Source organism: Lithobates pipiens, unplaced genomic scaffold (genome assembly GCF_037356315.1).
Source record: "Lithobates pipiens isolate NorthernLeopardFrog02 unplaced genomic scaffold, aLitPip1_a1.2 Scaffold_1, whole genome shotgun sequence".
Lineage (NCBI taxonomy): Eukaryota > Metazoa > Chordata > Amphibia > Anura > Ranidae > Lithobates > Lithobates pipiens.
Window position 1 is genome coordinate 7,292,247 of NW_027507685.1, and position 21,608 is coordinate 7,313,854.

The 21,608-nt window shown below is 41.0% G+C and overlaps 1 protein-coding gene across 2 annotated transcripts in view; it reads left to right on the plus strand.

Annotated features, from left to right (window-relative positions):
• The window catches only part of LAMP2 (lysosomal associated membrane protein 2), an 87,838-nt gene extending 72,889 nt beyond the window's left edge, over window positions 1-14,949 (plus strand). The window contains exon 9 of one of the 2 annotated variants that reach the window (XM_077477247.1): window positions 8,956-14,949. In XM_077477247.1, the coding sequence (XP_077333373.1) occupies window positions 8,956-9,098 (143 nt within the window). In that variant the 3' untranslated portion in view covers window positions 9,099-14,949. Of the gene's footprint in view, window positions 1-689; window positions 1,086-8,955 lie in introns of those variants that run through there. The other variant, XM_077477466.1, reaches the window with a different exon arrangement.
• Window positions 14,950-21,608: the final 6,659 nt, after the last annotated feature.

A 21,608-nucleotide genomic window follows, 5' to 3' on the forward strand; every position in this document is an offset into this window, starting at 1 on the left:
CCGATGCATACCACACACAGTCGGATTATCTGACGACACAGTCTGATAAGACTCATTCCGATGGATTCTCCGACCGCATGTACGCGGCTTAAGGCTGGGGAGTCAGATGAGAGGGTGCTGCAGCTGCATAGAGAGGCGCAGGATCTGTAGGAGGAGTTTTTTTCCCTTCACTGCTGAGATGGGGACAGAGACGAGCCTCTCCACAGCTGCACAAAGAAGCACAGGATCTGGTGGAGGAGTCCTGTCCTCTTTGCTGCCGACTGCTGAGACAAGGTGGGGGTGGAGACAAGGAGGGTGCTGCAGGAAAGGTGCGAGGGCCACATGAAATGGCCTAGTGGGCCGTATCCCGCCAGTAAGCCTTGTGTTTTACACATGTGCTGTAACGGAAGATTGGTATGAGAGGGACCGCTGGACCGAGCATCACTCTCCCAGTGGCAGTTTCTGTGAGTTGAAAGTAAACTTTCAGCATGAGCCTGGTAAGCTGGCTAAGGTTTCAAGTAAGTCAGTCTTGGTTACAAACGTCGCCCACCCCTATAATTTATTTTTTCCCCCAGTATTTATTGTTAATCATTTTTTTCTATTTTATTACAACATTTTCTCTATTGCTTTTATTTTTTATTTTTTTGCTATTTTATTTTGCTTTTGTGTTTTTTGTTTTCTTTTTGTTTTTTTGCCTCTTTCCCACGTAGCTGAAGATTGCTTTGCAGACCAGAACTTCACTGTACCGATAGTCGTGGGAGCTGCATTGGGAGTCCTGATAATCCTAGTGATGGTGGCTTATTTCATTGGTCGCAGGAAGCATCGTTCAGCTGGATATGAACATTTTTAAAGATTTTTAGGTTGGAGTAGAGCTGAAAGTATTTTTGCAAAATATTAAGATTGAGCAAAACTGCCAAATGTACAGAATGCTGTACGTTATTTAATATTACTGACCAGTGAACAAATTAAGTTATCTTAATGTTCAATACACACTTTAAATGCATTTCACAGTATTCAGTGTAAATTTTGTATCGGAGTTTAAGCCTATGTACTTGATTCTTTATTATATTCTTCCTTAATGTACCAATAAAGTGCCTTATCTTTCATATGAGTGTTTTACATTTTTTTTTTATAACCTTCTCCCAAAATGAACACATTTCATGTAAACTGTTGCACATATTGTACAAATTGTAAAAGATTTTGTGTATATTTGATGACACCCAACAATTTTTGGTTGCTATAATGCAAGTTCCGGTGGCCATACACAAGGCAATTTGTTTTCAATTTGGACATCCTTCCACTTGATTTGAGCAAGGACCACGGAGTGTAGGAAATTGCTGATGAAGTGCAAAGATCTTCCATGTTTTTAAAAACATTTTTCTGCATATTTCCTGTGCTTCAAAATGCCAAATAGCACCCTTGTTTTGCTGGTATTAACCACTTCAGTCACAGAGCCATTTTTTTCATATTTTGCACACGTTTTAAAAAAAATTTTTAGGCCTGAAGAATACATAAAAACCCCCAAACATATATTTTCTGAAAGCAGACACCCTAGAGAATAAAATGGTGGTAGTTCCATTTTTTTTCTGTCGCATATTAATGGAATTTTAGGATACATAAACACAAAGTTTCCCAATAATTATTATTTTTTTTTAATTATTTTTTTTTTAGGTAAATTTTATGAAAGATGAGTTTGCACTGAGTAAATATACCCAACGTGTGGAAGCTTAAAATTGCATGCGCCTGTGAAACAATAGCAACGTTCAGTTCGCTATATCTTCCATAGGTGACGCTTGTAAAGCCCTTACTGGTTACTCAGGAGCTCTGGTGCCAGATTTCTTGCTCTGCTCTCTGGTGTGTGATGTGTAGGGTAATTGCTATTTTCGTACATAGGCACGTGTGTGTGTGTGTGTGTGTGTGTGTATATATACGCACACGTGTTCTCATAAGTTTACAGAATTTATGATTTCTTGGCCATTTTCAGAGACTATGAATAACACAAACGTTTCACTCATGGTTACTGTTTGGATGAAGCCATTTCTTATCAAATGTGTTTACTCTTTTTAAACCATAATGGCAACAAACTACCCAAATGACCCTGATCAAAAGTTTACATACCCCAGTTCTTAATACTGTGTATTGCCCCCTTTAACATCATTGACAGCTTGAAGTCTTCTGTGGTATTTGTGGATGAGGCTCTTTATTCTCTCAGATGGTAAAGCTGCCCATTCCTCTTGGCAAACAGCCTCCAGTTCCTGTATTCTGTATCCTCTATTCTTGGACTGTCTTGCATGAACTGCAGGTTTGGGTTCTCCCCAGAGTGGCTCAATGATATTGAGGTCAGGAGACTGAGATGGCCACTCCAGAACCTTCACTTTTATTTTGCTGTAGCCAATTACAGGTCAACTTGGCCTTGTGTTTTGGCTCATTGTCATCTTGGGAATGTCCAAGTACGTCCCATGTGCAGCTTCCTGGCTGATGAATGCAAATGTTCCTCCAGTATTTTTTGATGACATTCTGCATTTATCTTTGACCAAATTTCCTGTGCCTTTGTAGCTCACACATCCCCAAAAACATCAGCGATCCACCTCCATACCTTTCATCATAAGACTTGTTGATTCTTCTCCAAATGTAGCGTTTATGGTTGTGGCCAAAAAGCTACATTTTGGTCTCATCGCTCCAAATGACTTTGTGCCAAAAGGTTTGAGGCTTGTCTCTGTGCTGTTTGACATATTGTAAGCGGGATACTTTGTAGCATTTGCATAGTAATGGCTTTCTTCTGCCAACATTTTTCTTCAAGTGCCACCTTATTTTGCATCTTGAAACAGTCACACCACATGTTTTCAGAGAGTCCTGTGTTTCACCTGAAGTTAATGGTAGGTTTTTCTTTGCATCCTAAACAATTTTCCTGGCAGTTGTGGCTGAAATTTTAGTTGGTCTACCTGACCATGGTTTGGTTTCAACAGAACCCCTCATTTCTTTATTGTACATAATGGAACACAGAGCCGAAGTAATTCATGGGTTATGGGCCACCTTCAGGTGTTGACACTGGTATACCCAATCAAGGAAGTTCACTCCCTATATAACCCCTCCTCCTTCCAGGAGCACATCAGTTTTTTCGCCAGTGTCTAAGGTGTTGGTCACGAGTGAAGATGTGCTCTGAGGAGCTTCAGGAGGGATCCATGCTGGATTTAAAAAAACCTCCAACTGGATCCATCCACGCCACTGAGGCCACAGGATGGTACCTGGGCCTCGCATAGAAGAACGAGGTGTTGCTTGTAACGCTGCTTTTAGAGCTGGACCCTAGGAACCAGGACTCTTGTTTGTTTTCTTCTACATTGCCTAAAGTTGCTCCTGAGGGGTACTATACAGGTCCAAAGGAGTGAAACCCTTATTAAAAGAGACCCGGTCTTTTGAAGGTTTACTAACATGATGGGTGAAGTTTGGGTCTGTCTGTTTCAGCAGTATCCTGCAGCGAGGATAAAATAAAGGAAGAAGCTTAGAAACTGAAAGAGAAGTTCACCTATGCCTTTCTTCCATATATTAAACATTGTAATGCCTTAAAAATCTCTTCTAGAGAGAGTAAAGATACACATACCTTATTATGTTGTTTCTCAGCAGCTCTGTCCAGCTACAACAGCTTGTGTGGTCCCAGTTGCACAAGGGGGTTTAAATTGAACAAAAGGTCCCACCCCCCCATGGGGCTGGGGGTACAGCAATGTAAAAGCGGTACTACATCATTTGGGTAGTATTGCATATTTAAGTGTTTGGCAATGTGTCAGCACTAAACTGATTTACACTTAATGAGACTATAAGTTTCCACTGCTCAATATATATGTAGCAAAAATTATATACACCTCCCCCTTTGTGGGGGACGGGGCTTTTTTATACATCAAACGGAGCTTTGTTCTGCTTTGGGAAGTTTAGCAGCAGTTTAATAACTTTTTATTATGTTTTACTTGCCTGTTTAAAACTTGTTGCGCCCATACAGTGAAACTGGCAGGAGCGCCAGATGGCGGCAGCCTCCTCCTTCGGGTCTGCATTACAGTCCCGATTGCGTGCCGTGCGCATGGGCTAAAGTTAATTTGAAAGGAGGAGGGCAGGTCACTGAAAGGGGGCGTAGTCTAAGCCCTTGTACACACGGTCTGACATTCCGACAAACAAATCCGATGGATTTTGTCCGAAACTGTTGCATACACACAGTCGGACAAAGTTGTCAGAAAATCAGATCGTACTTAACGTGATGACGCTATTTCGTTTGGACGGGACTATGTTCAGGCTAGTAGCCAATAGCTTTGGTCTAGGAATTTGATCTGAGCATGCGTGGCACTTTGTCCGATCGGAATTCTCTACACATGATCGGACAAAGTCCGATCAGATCATGTTGTCGGAAAGTTTTATAGCCCAGCTGGAAAACTTGGTCCATCGGATAATCCGACGGAAACAGTCCGATGGAGCCCACACACTGTCGGATTATCCGACAACACGGTCCTATCGGACATTGTCCATCGGAATGTCCGACCATGTGTACAAGGGCTAAGACTGGCGGCGCTGTGTGCAGGACTTGGCATCCACATGGAGCACATACTTTAAGAAAATGAACTAATTGGGGCCAATGCCAGCACTTCATGTTCAGCCTTGTGTATAAAAAGTAGAGGGGCTTCCAAGCTTTGCCTCCAATGAACATGGCTTCTATAGACCGCTTATTCACGTGTGAACTCCTCAACACTTTCCTTAGGGCAGTCCCTGGCTGCCATAGCACAGATCACCGGAATACTTACTTTATATCTCCAAAGTATATATGCCAGACTGCTCCTGTGATGTGCTTGGTGTATAAAGCCAATCAGCGAAAGTGTACAAAGTGGTGTTTTTCCTTGCAGAAGGAGAAATTTAAATTTCCCTAGCTATATCTCTACTTTTAAAGTACAGCTGTCATGAGGGGGCAGTAAGTACTAACCTCCTTCTGGAAATCAAGCATACTGATCTGGAAAGTGAAAAACAAAGTCATCAGTCTACATGTTGGTGGGCAGGGATTTTAGTGTGCTGAATCAAGTCATTGTGAGTTTCAGTATTTACATTTTGTTATGACGGCTGTGCTATAGAAACATACCTGTCTAGGATAAATGAGCTTGCAGTCTACATAGTGGTTCTGGGACAGTAACGTTTCCCTGCAAGTGTGCTTTGTGACTCTGAGAATACAAAAAAATGTATTTATGTGCAGCAGGACATCTTTTAATAATTGTATGAAAGTGGATCTGTTTACAGGAGACGTCCAGAATTTTCTTCTCAGGCAAGTGGAATTTGGCCCTGGTGGAAAGATCAGTCTTTGTGGAGGAGTCTGTTCTTGTTCCAGGACCTTTAAAAAGAGCTGAGCTATTGCATATCCTTGTCCTGTGCTCATTTCCAACCACTGCAACCTGTACTCGGCTATTTATATTTCCACTAAACATGTCAAAATCGGTCTGTGTGTTGAAGTTTAAATCATAGAAGTGTTTTTGCTAATAGTGTAGTTCAGCTAGTGCCATGAAAAAAACAGCACAATGGAGAGAGGTACATAGTCATAGTTAGTAAGGTTGAATAAAGACACCAGTCCATCCAGTTCAACCTGAGTGAGTGTCTACAATTGTCCCTATCCCTATACATTGCACACTCACATCTGTCCCTACCCTCAAGGAGCCCACAATCCAAGGTCATATTCATATACTAGGGCCAATTTTGGACAGAAGCCAATTAACCTACCTGCATGTCTTTGGAGTGTGGGAGGAAACTGGAGTACCCAGAGGAAACCCATGCAAGCACAGGGAGAACATGCAAACTCCAGGCAGGTAGTGTCCTGGTTGGGATTCGAACCAGTGACCCTTCTTACTGCTAGGTGAGAGTGCTAACCACTGTGCCGCCCTATATATATATATATATATATATTTTCCTCAATTTCCTCTCATCTGTTCTTCATTGACATTAATATACTAAAACTAAAGCCATAGCTTTTACAGAATGGTTGGTTGAATGTGCATGCACAATCTGAACTCCTCACCCTTCCAACTCCTGTGTAAGTTTGTCAGATTACTAGTACACTGGTTGCAATGGTGCTCCCGCCTAAAGATTCCTAACAAGCTTTTCTACATAGTGGATCACAGGCCTGGAGCAAGAATGTAGTCAATAAAATCTGACCTCCTGTACTGCAGACTTGTCTAGGTCAGTGACCCCCTTGTTATTGATGCCAGAATCAGCATGACAGTTCGGGAACTTTTCCAAACCAGTCGGTAATGGCAGCTCCCCTATTTCTATCCTTGCAGGGTCCTTTTAACCCTTTCATTTATTCTTTGCACATGACCACTACAGTACCTGCTAAGGATTACACCCGGTCCTCACCTCCCTACAGCTTTGGCACATCTGATAGATGAACCACAAAATATATTTGGTATATTCTATATTATCGATTTTTTTTTTTTTTTTTTTAACTAGTAGCATGCTTTGAACAGTGTGAAGAGTGAATGCATGTTATAAACTTTTTATATACTTAAAGGGCGCATTCGTACTTGTCCATTCTTGTGCATTACGAATTAATGAGTGTTACATTGAAGCAGCCTATTAATTTTGAATTGGCTGCCTACACACAGGAATAGACATGCAACATCCCTTTTGATGCAGTGCACTTTACCATAATGCTTTGTGGTACGCTTGTGCGTCAGAGCTGCAAAATGAATATCACTCCAACACGCTAATGCACATAACATTTCAACAATGTGAGTCTACTGAGTATAAACGACAATGCAATACCTGTGTGGCTGTTATCTTATCTCAGCAGTTAAAGATGTATCCATTTATCAAGTGCAAATAGTGCTTGGTGCCATTCCAATCCGTCATGTGGCTGCTGAGAATCGTTTTTGGACAACTCCTCCCTTCCTCTCCCACCAATTTTCAACCCTACTGCTAGGAAGCAGACAAATGCTTTGATGAGGGCTGATTGACAGAGCTCATTAATGGAAGCAGGCACATGCTGGAGACCAGTGCTTTCATTCAGCACAGCAGGGGACAGGATCAGCTTCATTCATAACACAAGTGCTGACTGTTCAATTCACAAAAATGAAGGCCGTACACATGATATGAAAATTGGATGGAAAAATTCATACGATGAGCTGTCTGCCGATTTTCGGATCATTAGTATGGTGCTTTCGACAGCCGATTTCGCTTTTTCGTCAGACAAGAGCTAGATGTGCAGACTATAAAATTTTTGTCGGATGTGAACTCAACGTCCGATTTTTCGTTTCATTAGTACAGTTTTCGTACGAAAAAAAATTGTAAGAGCAAGACTATGAATGCTCAGAAACAAAAGAATACATACAAAACTATTCAACACATTACACCTCTTATGACGTTGTGTTCTGTTGTATGAAAATTTTCGTATTGTGAGTAACCTCTTCACTTTCCACATGAGACTAGCATGCCACAAAGAACGGACGTTCCGTTGTCAGAAAATGTAAGCTTGTGACTGTGTGAGAGGTTTAAAAGATCATTCAGTGTTGTGGGGCTGTGCGAGCTATATGTCAGCACACTGGATGTTAACTACCGGATAGTTCGCACAGCCCCACAGTGCTGGCAGATTGTTTACTATTGTGAATGGGAAGTCAACACTATGGGGCTGTTTGAACTATCTGCTGATGGCTAGAATATGTCGCACTGGCAGAAAGCTCACACAGCCCTGCCAGCACTCATTCACAATAGTAAACAGTCAGTCAGTGTTGCAGGGCTGTGTGACCTATCTGCCGGTGTTCTGTCAAAATATCCAATTCTTCAAAATCTCCAATTACGTCAATTCCAGTTACTTTAAACCATCAATAATTGGAGATAAAGCATCAGTAACTGGAGATTTCGATTAATTGCTGTTTTTGCGTGAAACGTGTACATTCCAGTACACAATATTATGAGTGGACATTGTTAGTCCGCTCCGATACTAACCAGCAACATGGCCGCCTCCAAGGCGCTGACAACTTTTTCCTCCTTTGCCACTGTTCTGTCAAAACACCAAACTGTTCATGTACCGGAGTGTACACGCTTCCTGGTGTTGTGTCAAAACAGCAATTAATCAAAATCTCCAATTAGTGATGGTTTACAATAACCGGAAGTGACGTATTTGAATATTTTGATGAATTGGCTATATTGACGGAACACTGGCTGATAGAAAATATCCACTGCCCTGGCAGATTGATCTTTTACTATTGTGAGTAAACAGCCAGGCCTGGCAAGGTTCTGAATAGACAGAATCTGCACAAAGGATGAAGAGGGGATGGGGCCTATTGCTGTAATGTAGCTCCCCCAGGGAGTGACTGCTCCCTTCAGTAGCTAATCTACAAATCTCTATATTTAATAGAACAAAAAAAAAAGAAGCAAACCAATAAAATGTATTTTAAAATGTGTTATGAAAATGTCTTTAAGATTAATGCCGGCCATACACTGTTCGAATTTCGAAAGAATTTTCTTTCGAAAATGGTATCTAAGAATTTTCGTATGAATTTCGCACCATTAGTGGTCTGCAGCAACAGCCGATTTTCGTGCGGAAATAAAATTTGAGGAATCGGACATGTTGGAAATTTTTTGAAAAACTAACGATTTTCTAATCAATGATGGGAGAATCCTGCGAGAAATGTAATAAGAAAAGAAAATTTACGGAAATAAAAGAAAATTTACGGAGAGAAAAGAAGATTCCCGGCCAAGAAAATTCTTTTCTGTAGCAACATGAGGTGAAATTGAAGGCTTGGTCGGCCGAATTTCGAAAATCAATGGTGGTATCATCGGATCACAAAAAAAAAAGAATTTTCTGATTTTGAAAAGAAAATTCGTACGAAATTCGACCATGTATGACCTTTATAACACTGCAATAATGATTTAAAATGTGTGCTCATTAGAAATGCTTTCTGTTTTCAATGGCAGGTTGATACTTCGGTTCTCATTCTGTACTCCTCTTTTTCTCAACAGCTGAAGAATGCTTTGCTGACTCTGATTTGAGCTTTCTCATTCCAATTGCGGTTGGGGCTGTGCTTGTCTTTCTCATAATCCTGGTCTTTATCTCTTACCTTATTGGAAGAAGAAAAAGCCGTACAGGCTATCAGTCTGTATAATCAAAGCTCTTTCCTGTCTCCTTTCTGTACCTTTTACCTAAATAATTTATTCTTGTACATTGCTAAACTCTCTCTATGCATAGTGGAATATACAGTTGTTTAACTCCCTGCATTTCTCCTTTGGACTTTGGTGAAGGTTTGCATAATAATGTTAAATTACTGGTGCATCTTTTTTTGAACACTAAAGAGGAAGCATTATTCTCGTTTAATGCAAAGTATATGAAAATCCATCTTGTTCCATGAGCCATTTCTATAGAAAATATAAAAAAAAAAACTTAATAGGACGAAATGTAGCACAAATAATTTACCATAATCATGTAATCTCATACATCACAGAACTTGCCTACCACCAACATAAGGAAGACTAGAGCATTTCCTATTTTGGTAGCATTTATCTGCTTTCTTATACTTTATGGCTATTTTAATACAAAACTAGTATATATTATATTAACGTGATAGCTGCAAATCCTTCGTCCCATTTCCTGTCTCTCTGGGTGTCACTTTGGGGCTGATGTGAAACCATTACATCCAAAAGTAAGTGGGGAGAACTGGTTTACTCCAACAAAAAAAATATAAAAAGTGACCTACTCAGCAGGTAGGTTATGCTTCCTTTATGCACCTAAAGGTTTAATGTTAAAAGTTTACTAGAGAATACCTGTACATTCAAGGCATTGCTAAAGTAACAGGGACAACAATTGATAGAACAAGTGTATCAATAAGACAAAAGGTCTGTGGCTTTGACCATATACATCACCATACTGAAAAAATTGGAGTTGTCACTGCTACTGGTTTCCTTTTGGGTCTGCTAAAAAAAAATAAAGTGTGATAAAGGATATAATATGCAACAGGATACTTGGGAAGGATGTGCCTATCTAAGATCAGCCTTTCTGTGGTCATCTTTATATTACTGATACTTCCACAGTCATTGGAGGAGGATATATTCCAGTGCAAGGCCAACGGGTCTACTCATCTAGAGGGAGAGAAAACCCCATTTAAAGCACAGCACAAAGTCCTCACTTTTTCTGTGGGGAGATATAGGACAGGACACATTGTTAATGGAAAACAAGCAAAAAAAATGTACGCAAACAAAACATTTGTGATACTACTAATATTAAAACATGACAATGGTGTCCTTTGGAGACAGTTAACGTACATGGGTGGAGATAAGAAACTTTAAAAATGTGTGGCTTTGTGCTATACCCCAGCGATAAGCCATCGGTCTGTGGTCTACAGTGGTCAGCAATATAAAAGTAGACGTTTGACTGCTTGCATGGGTGATCTAGTACTGTATCCATTTTGCACAACGTTATTTAATACAATTTTCCTATGATCAACTTTACAGTTATATTAATGGAAAATAATGTAAATAAAAAAATTTCTTTTGATTTGTACAGACTCTTAGGTACTTTCTTTGGAATGTGTTAATACAGGTTTTTCAGTCTTATTATATAAATAGCAAACATTTAGCCTATAAAGCTGTACTCCAGTCAGGAATAAAAACATTTAGGCCACAAGTCTCCAACCTCCGGTCTGAGGGCCGGTACCCGTCCATAGCCTGTTGATGACTGGACTACACAGCGGGAGGTGAGCGTCGAAAAACAGTCCAGACAGGGCTATCACAGACCACGGTCATCGCTCAGCTACCGATGTGCGGCCATGCCTGTGTCTCTTTTCCTGGCTTTCCCACCCCGCAGACGATGTCATCCTATCAGCAGGGCTGGGGGTGGAAGGAGCTAAAGATCTGCATAGAAAGCGGTAGTCTTCTCATATTAACAAATGGGTAATCACCCGCTTATTAATACGATAATTTGGGTATCTCCCGCCCTCCGTCCAGATCACCAGCTCCTCCCACCCATGCTCTGCTAATAAGATGACATTGTCGGCGGGGTGGGAGAGCCGGGAGAGGACACACAGGCTGAATCCTGCCTCTGCCCTGCCAAAGGTAGGACCATGCAGGGGAGACAGAGTGAAAGGGAGCTCTGTGATTAGAGAAGGGGGGGGCTGTTATATAAAGGGGACTGAAATGTAATCATTGCAGTGCCCATATACAGTGCAGTCCCCATTATATAACAGTGCCTGCCCCTTCACATCACCGCCCCCCTTACATTAATGTAAACGGGACTGTGAACGGAAGGGGAACTAAGGACGCTATGGGACTGTGCTTTAAAGCGGGAGTCCGCGTTTTTTTTTTTTTTTTTTAAAGCCAGCAGCTACAAATACTGCAGCTGCTGACTTTTAAAATAATGACACTTACCCGCCCAGCGCGCCCGCGATGTCGGCACCCGAAGCCGATCTCTCGATCGTCTCTCGGGTGCTGCCGCCGCCATCTTGGGTATGGGAATCGGGAAGTGGAGCCTTGCGGCTTCATTTCCCGGTTCCCTACTGCGCATGCGCGAGTCGCGCTGCGCAATAAGGATGGTCCCCGCTGTCTCTGGGATCTGTGTGTTTCCCAGCAGACAGCGGGGGACCTTCGGAAAGGGGCGTAGATTCTGCAGATATCTATGCCGGAAGTGGGTGCAGATACCTGTACTGTACAGGTACCTGCATCCCCCTCCCCCCTGAAAGGTGCCAATTGTGGCGCCGGAGGGGGGGAGGGTTCCAATGAGCGGACGCTCCACTTTAGGGTGGAGCTCCGCTTTAAAGGGGCACTGTGCTATAAAGAGGGGTTGTGGTGTGAAGGGGAGCTGAGTACCAAATCTGAGAATATCCCATCACCACCCTTCCCCACACCTCCCCCAATCCCTGGAAAAATTGACTGTGATGAATCCGGACCCTGGTGCAAAAAAGGTTGGGGACCGCTGATTTAGACTATTCATTAACAAAAATAAAGTGTATATGCAAATTTGCAATGATTTATATATTTTACTTGTCCAAATAGTCTTCCCCTGCAAATATGTTGGGTTATTTTTTTCCTGTGAGAAGGCCTGAATCTGTCATTTCTTTGTTGTGACCATGCTGCCACTGCTAACCACTAGAGGGTACAGTTTGGACACCTCCTGGCCATGATGACAAGCCCGTATTTAAAAGCAACTTTTTCAGATTACACCAGGACACAATGGCAGGGTCTTGCAGATGGAAAGGAAGCTAATCTTCAGGAAAGATACCTTATATATTTGTATTTCCCAGAGGCTGCAAGGACAAGCTGATTAGTTCAAATTGCAACTGCAGTTATAGTATAATATTGTTTCTTTATTGTTCATTGAGGGACACAGGGTTCAAAGATAATTGGGTTATATATTAGGATTTGGATACTGGTACACAAAAAACTCTCAAAAAAATACTCCCAGCATGCCTCAGTTTTTTTTTTTGCTGGTGTCCAAAGAAGGATGGACACCTTTTCTCTACTAAGAAAAATGTAACCACTTTTTTTTTTTTTTATTCAATCAAGATCCCCCTATATCAGGGATCCTCAAACTACGGCCCTCCAGCTGTTGCGAAACTACACATCCTATGAGGCATTGTAAAACTCTGACATTCACAGACATGACTAGGCATGATGGTAATTGTAGTTCCTGAACAACTGGAGGACCATAGTTTGAAGACCCATGCCCTATATGTTGCTTGAGCTGCTCTGTATTCACATTTATCTGGAACAGTGTATCCTCAGCAATAGCTTTGAAGGCCATATCAGACCTCGCTGAACTTGAATGATTGCGGGGCTCTGCTTTGTAGTGCTTTCCAGACCTGAGTGCGCTATGTCGGTTATCCACAGAGAGCTTTCTTGGTCCAAAGCCAAGGCACAGCCCCTGAAAATTCAAAGTAAGTTAATAGTGCTTTGACCCTGAGGTTTGGTTAAATGATGGTTTTGTATTGAATGATGATGGTATTACTATGGGGAATATAAATATTAGCTAGGCAGCTTTTGCACATCAAATCATTTCCACCATCACTTTCACTTGTGATGAGGATTTACAATTGAAGTGCCACACCATAATATTCAAGTCCAAAAGTAGGCTTATTCCAAACACAAACTGTATATAAGAAGCCACCATGTTCCAGGGCTGTACACCACCCCTTTTATCAGAGTTTTTGGAAACAAAGTATGAGGACTCAAAGGATAGCTAAAATTTTTTTTAAAAGTGTGTGTGGATTAGCACGGAAATTGTCAGTGGTTGGTTCCCATCTGTTTATCATGGAAAGGTTTAATGCTGGGGAATTAAGCACTGACATGTTCCCTTAAGTGGAGTGTCATTGACTATAAGGTAACACATTCCCACCACTACCCCTTATTGCAAATGGCATTAAAGTGATGGTAAACTAAAAAAAAAAAAAAAACCTTTTAACCTGCAAGGCAATTTTATAATGTGCTAGTATGCATTGCATACTAGTACATTATGTAAAACTTACCTTAACCGCTTGCCGACCAGCTCACACCAATATACATCGGCAGAATGGCATTCCTGCGCAAACTGACGTACCTGTACGCCAGTCCACAAAAGCAGGATAGTGGGAGCATGCGCTGGTCCCGCGGACTCTATGTCCGCCAGCGGCCCGCAATCTTGTCGAGGAGAGGCAGAACCGGGAGATGTAAACAAAGGATTTCCCTGTTCTGCATAGTGACATAACAGGGATCTACTGCTCCCAGTGATCGGGGGCAGTGATCTCTGTCATGTCAGTGGTAGCCCATCCCCCCTACAGTTAGAACCCGCTGAGGGAACACACTTAACCCCTTGATCGCCCCCAAGTGTTTAACCCCTTCCCTGCCAGTGACATTTATACTGTAATCGGCTATTTTTAGCTCTGATCGCTGTATACGTGTCAATGGTCCCAAAATAGTGTCAAAAGTGTCCGATCTGTTTGTCGCAATGTCAGAGTCCCTGATAAAAATCGCAGATCACTACCATTAATAATAAAAAAAAATGAATAATAAAAATGCCATAAATCTATCCCCTCTTTTGTAGATGCTATAACTTTTGTGCAAATCAATCAATATACGCTTATTGCGTTTTTTTGGGGTTTTTTTCTTTTTACCAAAAATATGTAGAAGAATGCATATCAACCTAAACTGAGGAAGAAATGTGTTTTTTTTTTTTATATTTTTTTGGGGGATATTTATTATAGCAAAAAGTAAACAAAAGTATACTTTGCTGTTTCTATTTTTTGTGATATAAACAGGTGACCAAATACCACCAAAAGAAAGCTCTATTTGTGAGAAAAAAAGGATGTAAATTTTGTTTAAATACAGCGTTGGATGACCGTGCAATTGTTAGTTAATTCGATGCAGTGCCGTATCGTAAAAAATGCTCTGGTCATTAAGGGGGTAAAATCTTCCAGGGCTGAAGTGGTTAAATCAAAGCCCTCCAGCGGTGCGCTGTAGCTGCTGACAGGGCTTCCATCTTCACCCAGTCTTCCTTCTGGGTTTCAGGGCTCCCGTTCTTTGCATGCATGCGGGATTCACTGTTTGCGGCCCAGGGATCTGAAGGACTGGCCCGGGTATACCGGTGCTTCAGAGCGCATGTGCCGATAATGTCACCGGTGGCTTCACAAGTAAATATCTCCTAAACAGTGCATGTTAAGTAGATATTTACATCACCAAAGGCCTACATAACCAAAGCCCTTTACTACCACTTTAAGTTGTTCAGTTGGCTCTTTGAGCTGCAGGTAGCCCCAAGTTCTGTTGTAATTTTGTGGGGTTAAAAGTGTTTTTTGTTGGATGTCCCAATTGTCTCTGAATCCTGTGAACCCCAATGACTTAAAGATAAAATTAAAGTTTTGTACTTACTGTCAAATCCATTTGTTAGAGTTCTTTAGGGACACAGATCCCACCCTCTGTGTCTATGATCATGCTGTTAATATTGCTTTTCTGTTTTAATAGTTTTTAATAAGTTTAATAAATACATTTTTACAAACATTCGTCTGTCAGTCTTTCATTTATGACAGTTCATTAGAAAAATTGGAGTATGGAATAGGTATATTTAGCTGAGCATCATAAGCAGTCAATTCTAGCTTCAATATGTAGGGTCCAAATCTCAGCACAGCTGCCAATTGCCCTGGCAGTAGAAGGTAGGCCAAAGCAGGCTGGATGTAGTTGATCTGCTCCAGACTTGAAGTCCAGTCCTAAACACTGATATTTTCAGAGCCATAGGAGTAAGTCATTAATTATCCTAAAGAAAAACAAAAAGGACAAATAGATCCAAACAAATGAGGCAGAATTATTAACAGTAGAAACCAGAAAATAGAGAAAAAAAAAAAAAAAGGGAAAACCAGCTATTCTAGGACCCATGCCACCACAATCCCCTCCTCACCCTATCGTGTAACCATGGGTTTTGGACCCTCTCTAACCTCTCCTCTTTGTCCCTTAAAATGCTTACCAGTTTTTCAGTGAGCAAAATCCAGTAAATCTTATTTTTTTGTAATAGTAATATCAACCATTGCTGATTTCCATGCTTCCGCAATGGACATTTTTGCTGCCAGCTTAAAAAATAAATGTCTGGGAATGTCTACAACTGGTTAATTCAAGAGGGCTCTGCAAGCAGTCGTGATGTTGATATTGGTAATGGAATAGATTGTGGGGAGAGAAGCTGGGGTGGCATCAGGGTAGATCTTGGCAATCCTATCCTAGAAGGTACCAAATATCAGCAGGAGGGGGCTTTGTAGTTAACTTCTAAGCTATATTAAGATATCCCTTATGTAGTCTGGTAGTCAAGGCTGTCCAGTTCTCATTGCTTTCTGACTTTGAGTCTGTCTCCCAGGCTAGCTTGTAGGGTGACTTGAAATGTTGGCCACCTCTCTGACTGGCCCTTGCCATGCATCTGTAATCAGAGACAGTTTTTACGGTGATATCTTCAGTCTCTTTTTGATGGTATTTAAGAAATGTAGAATTTGATACATGTGGAAGATATCTGAGGATAAGGGCATTTTAAGCACTTGGATAAAATAATCTGGTATCCAAACTTCTCTGTGGCTGAGAAAGTGTGCTATGGAGTCTAGACCATTATCTACCCACCACTTAACCTTAAACTTTCGTGAACCAGCTGAGATTAGAACCGTCTATGCCCGGCCTAACAGGATACTTCAAGTGGCTTCACAATACTACAAAGCCTTTGCTAGAGAGTTAGACTGGCCATAGACGGTTTGAATCTCAGCCGGTTCGGCTGGAACTGACCAAGATTTGAATCGCGTGTGGGCAGACTTAATTGATCGATCAACTTGGGTACAACCAGGGTACAACCAGCCTGCCAAATTCACTTGCGATTATCGCTAACATTTGGTATAGCCACTAGCAATAATCACTGTCTTCTTCTGGCGGGGATGGCTTCCCCTGACCCATGGTTGCAGAAAAGAGATTTGCACCGTCTATGGCCCGCCTTCGCTTTAAAGCCAGCTTTATGGTGGCTTATGCATTTTAGGATAAGACAGTGATAACACCCACTCTAAACCTAGTATTTATACATAATCTTTATTATTCTTTGTGGTTCTTTGTAAAAAATATTTCAATGAACTACAACAACAATGGGTATACAGTATATATGTTTTTTTGCCTCAAAATGCATGCAGATACAACTGCCATACTTACCAATACTGCGGTTTGTATACATCTCTCTGCCAGCTTCTGGATCCATCTTCTGAACCCTGCGCAGTTCAGCCCATAGACCATACACCTAGGTAATTATAGAGATTTTGGGGTGTGGACTAGAACAACTTAAGGCGATGGGGTAAAAATGTAAGGGGCTACTTGAACAAATCTGTCCCACATGCAAACTATAGTATTCCATGTGATGCATAATTTATCTCCATAGACCTGGACCAGTTCCTAGGATTTGCCTATAGTTTTTAACAAATCTATTTAAGCCTGTGACACGTAGAAGTAATGCTTGAACATTAAGGTGTAATGTACAGAATGTTATATACGGTTTTACTATGGAGGAAAGGTTTAAGGATGAGAGTCCAAGAGTGCCTTTCAAAACATTTAAAAACAATTTGTCAGTCTCATGAAAACTTACATTTTTGTAAAATAGCACGTGTCCATAGGCAAAGGAAACTGTATTTCAAATTGCAAAAAAGAAACATTTATGTAATTCTGAAACAATAGTGGAACAATAAAGTATTTGGGAAAAAAAAAATTTTGCTTGGTATTTGTGTTCCTTTTTGAATTTTTTAATACTATGAACAGCTAACATTTAGATCTATTTCTGTAACTTCATGGCTAAATATGTTATAAGAATGAAATATATTTGAGATAATGCCAAAGGATATAGCTAGCTAAGTAACCTTGTTGATGTAATGTGGTAATGTTCATGCAACTATTAATAGCTACAGTACCTTGCAAAAGTATTCACCCCTTGGCTTTTTACCTATTTTGTTACATTACAGCCTTTAGTTCAATGATTTTTAATCTGAATTATATGTGATGGATCAGAACACAATAGTCTAAGTTGGTGAAGTAAAATTAGAAAAATATATACATAAAATTATTTTGCAGAAATTAAAAAACTGATAATTGGCATGCGCGTATGTATTCACCCCCTTTGTTATGAAGCCCATAAAAAGCTCTGGTGCAACCAATTACCTTCAGAAGTCACAAAATGAGGTCCACTTTTGTGCAATCTAAGTGTCACATGATCTGTCATTACATATACACAACTTTTTGAAAGGCCCCAGAGGCCGCAACACCTAAGCAAGAGGCACCACTAACCAAATACTGCCATGAAGACCAAGGAACTCTCTCCAAACAAGTAAGGGACAATGTTGTTGAGAAGTATAAGTCAGGGTTAGGTTATAAAAAAATATCCAAATCTTTGATGATCCCTAGGAGGAGCACCATCAAATCTATCATAACCAAATGTAAAGAACATGGCACAACAGCAAACCTGCAAATAGATGACCGGACACCAAAACTCACAGACTGGGCAAGGAGGACATTAATCAGAGAGGCAGCACAGAGACCTAAGTTAACCCTGGAGGAGCTGCAGAGTTCCACAGCAGAGACTGGAGTATCTGTACATAGAACGACAATAAGCTGTACGCTCCATAGAGTTGGGCTTTATGGCAGAGTGGCCAGAAGAAAGTCATTACTTTCAGCAAAAAACAAAATGGCACATTTTGAGTTTGCGAAAAGGCCCATGGGAGACTCCCAAAATGTGTGGAGGAAGGTGCTCTGGTCTGATGAAAGCAAAATTGAACTTTTTGGCCATGAAAGAAACCGCTATGTCTGGCTCAAACCCAACACATCATATCACCCAAAGAACACCATCACACATGGTAGTGGCAGTATCATGCTGTGGGGATGTTTTTAAGAAGTTGGGACTGGGAAACTGGTCAGAGTTGAAGGAAAGATGGATGGTGCTAAATACACAGATATTCTTGAGCAAAACCTGTACCACTCTGAGTGTGATTTGATTTTTGATTTGAGGCTAAGACGGAGGTTCACCTTCAAGCAGGACAATGACCCCAAACACACTGCTAAAGCAACACTTGAGTGGTTTAAGGGGAAACATGTAAATGTGTTGGAATGCCCTAATCAAAGACCAGACCTCAACCCAATTGAAAATCTGTGGTCAGACTTAAAGATTGCTGTTCACAAGTGCAAACAATCCAATTTTAAGGAGCTGGAGCAGTTTTGGAGGAGGAATGGGCAAAAATCCCAGTGGTAATATGTGGCAAGCTTATAGAGACTTATCCAAAGCGACTTGGAGCTGTGATAGCTGCAATAGGTGGCTCTACAAAGTATTGACTTTAGGGGGGTGAATAGTTATGCACATTGACTTTTTTAGTTATTTTGTCCTATTTGTGGTTTTCTTCACAATAATAAAAAAAATCTTCAAAGTTGTGGGCATGTTCTGTAAATTAAATGATGCAAATCCTCAAACAATCCATGTTACTTCCAGGTTGTGAGGCAACAAAAAACGAAAAATGCCAAGGGGGTGAATACTTTTGCTTGGCACTGTATAACATAACCAACCACCACCTTGGCTGAATGAGGACCTTCGCAGGTATATGAGCAGGATATTTGTCCATATGATAATAAAATGAAAACACAGTTGGTGTGATCTTTTATACCTAGGTGAGAGATTAGTGTCTCTTAGACAAGGGTGCTTAAGGACATAAAGGAGGGGCTGCTGGCTGTGAGCTAGTGTATACTTTCCAATGTTGGTGTACATTCAGCTTAGCAGTCTTAAGCCGCGTACACACGGGCGGACTGTCTGTCCAACTTAGTCCGCTGAAACACATTTCAGCGGACAGTCCGCTCGTGTGTGGGCTTCAGCGGACTTTTTCAGCGGACAGTCTGGCGGACTAAGTCTTTCGGAATTTCCGTAATATTGTCCGTCCAACTTTGGTTTCAGCGGACAGTCCGCTCGTGAGTAGGCAAGTTGGACGGACTAAGTATGGCGCATGCTCAGAAAGGATTTACACGGCCGAAGGTTGCATTGCAGTGTATTGGACGTCGGATTTCTAATCCCGTCGTACGTGCTGTACACGTCATCGCGCACGCTTTCAATGGACTGTCTGTTCATCGTGTGTGGTCAAGTCCGTTCATTCAAAAGTAGGACGGACTGTCTGTCGGATTGTCTGACGGACTTAGTTGGCCAGACAGTCCGCCCGTGTGTACGCGGCTTTAAAGTAATTCTAAAGTCTTAAGGTTTTTCCCCTTGATGCATTCTATACATTAAGAGAAAAACCTTATGTGCTGCAGCTCTCCCCTTTTCTTACCTGAGCCCGATCCAATCCAGCATGTGCACAAGAATAGCGGCTTTCGTTGCTGTTTTACTCCTCATTGGGCAGACTAATAGCAGCAGAAGCCATTGGCTCCTGTTGCTGTCAATCAAGTAATGTGATGCGGGAGCAGGGGGTGGACTTGGCCCCGCTGTCTGTGTTAATGGATGCAGTAGTGGGGCTTGGGAGCGAGCACACACGGGTGCCTCCATGGAAAGCAACTTTCCGTGGGGGCAACTGCCAAATAGGGGCTTGGAGCACTGGCGGGGGGCCCAGAGGAAGAGAATCAGGGCTCCTCTGTGCAAAAGTAATAATGGTATGCTGTCTTGCGTAGTGCACAAAAAATAACAGTGCTATGTAATCAAATAAATAGTGATAAATCCAGTAATATGTGCCTATACCAGTTACATTACCCCCCTACCCCCCCCCCCCCAAATATTTGTAGTAACATATATACCTCTTATTCCATGTGAGAATACATTCAAGTGCAAAATCAGAAAACAAAAAAATCCTTTAAACAATGCTGTATTGATATATAAAGGCTGTGAATTTAATCCAGTCCTTCAATAACTCAAAAGAATCAAAGTTTCAAAAGTTCATAGGTGAAGATAGTGTAGCCAACTACCTTTAAGAAATAGTGCCTTAATGTAGTGCTTAAAAGGGTTTATGCATTCACCACCGCACCCTTAAAAAAAAAGGATGGCCACTTACCAGATCCATAGATTCCAAGGGATCTTATACGCATATTAGATATCTCGGTTGAAAAACCACAGCTCCTTGCAGGCCACTCTCTGGGACTCAAGGTAAACTCGGGATCCCTAATCATGGATTGTTTGGCGTTAAAAGTGATAGAGAGGACTCACAGTGCATTACCATTAAAATCAAATGTTTAATACAATACGTTTTGCACTTACAGAGTGATCGTATCAGAACGGACGCCTGCAGCGCGGTCCGTGCACTCTGACGTTACACACTTTTCCTAAGATTTTTTTGTTCAAAATTCTCTCAATCTATGGCCAGCTTTAGTTTTTAGACTTTCAAAGGGCTAAAGGTTTGGGAAAGAGCTTGATTTTGATTAAATGAGGATGTGACCAAACAATATTTTCAGTGCTGAGGGTATTTCATAATAAAAGAAAAACATATGTAGTAGCGCTGCTACATATATTTTTCTTGTCTGCATTGTATGTATCATACTTTTAGCAGCTGCTTGTTTGTTTTTAGCTTTTCTGTTTAGTGCAGTTTATATTTTTAACATTTCATAATAAAATCCTGTAACTTTTCTTTTACCCTCACATATATATATATATATATGTATATATATATATATATATATATATATATATATATATATGTAATATTTTTTTGAATGTTCCAAGTCATCACACACAAGAGAAACTAGGCAGGTGATGCGTCTCATTTACAGTCAAGGGAATTCACAAGTTTACAGAAAGAAAATGTCAAACAATATGAATAGGTTTGGCATAATTCTGTGACAGCCTTGAAGGTCATTGGCTACTAGACTTGTGCACAACGAAAAATTTCGTTTAATTTCGGTTCGTTGTCATTCGTAAAATACGTCATTTCGTTCTGTTATATTCATTATGTTGCGTTAATACGTTTTTGGATAATTCGTTATTATTCATAGAGTGTCGAATTCATTCGTTCGTATTCGTTGAAATTCGCTATTTATGTATGTATGTATAGACATTCGTGATAATGATTCGTAGTTTGGAAAGTCATTTGTTTATCGAATCTTTTAACACACACAATGACAACGTCTCTTCTCCTCGGCTCAAATACAATACAACACCCTTCTCACTCCGTTCTCAGGAATGCACTTTGCCAGTAATCCATCCT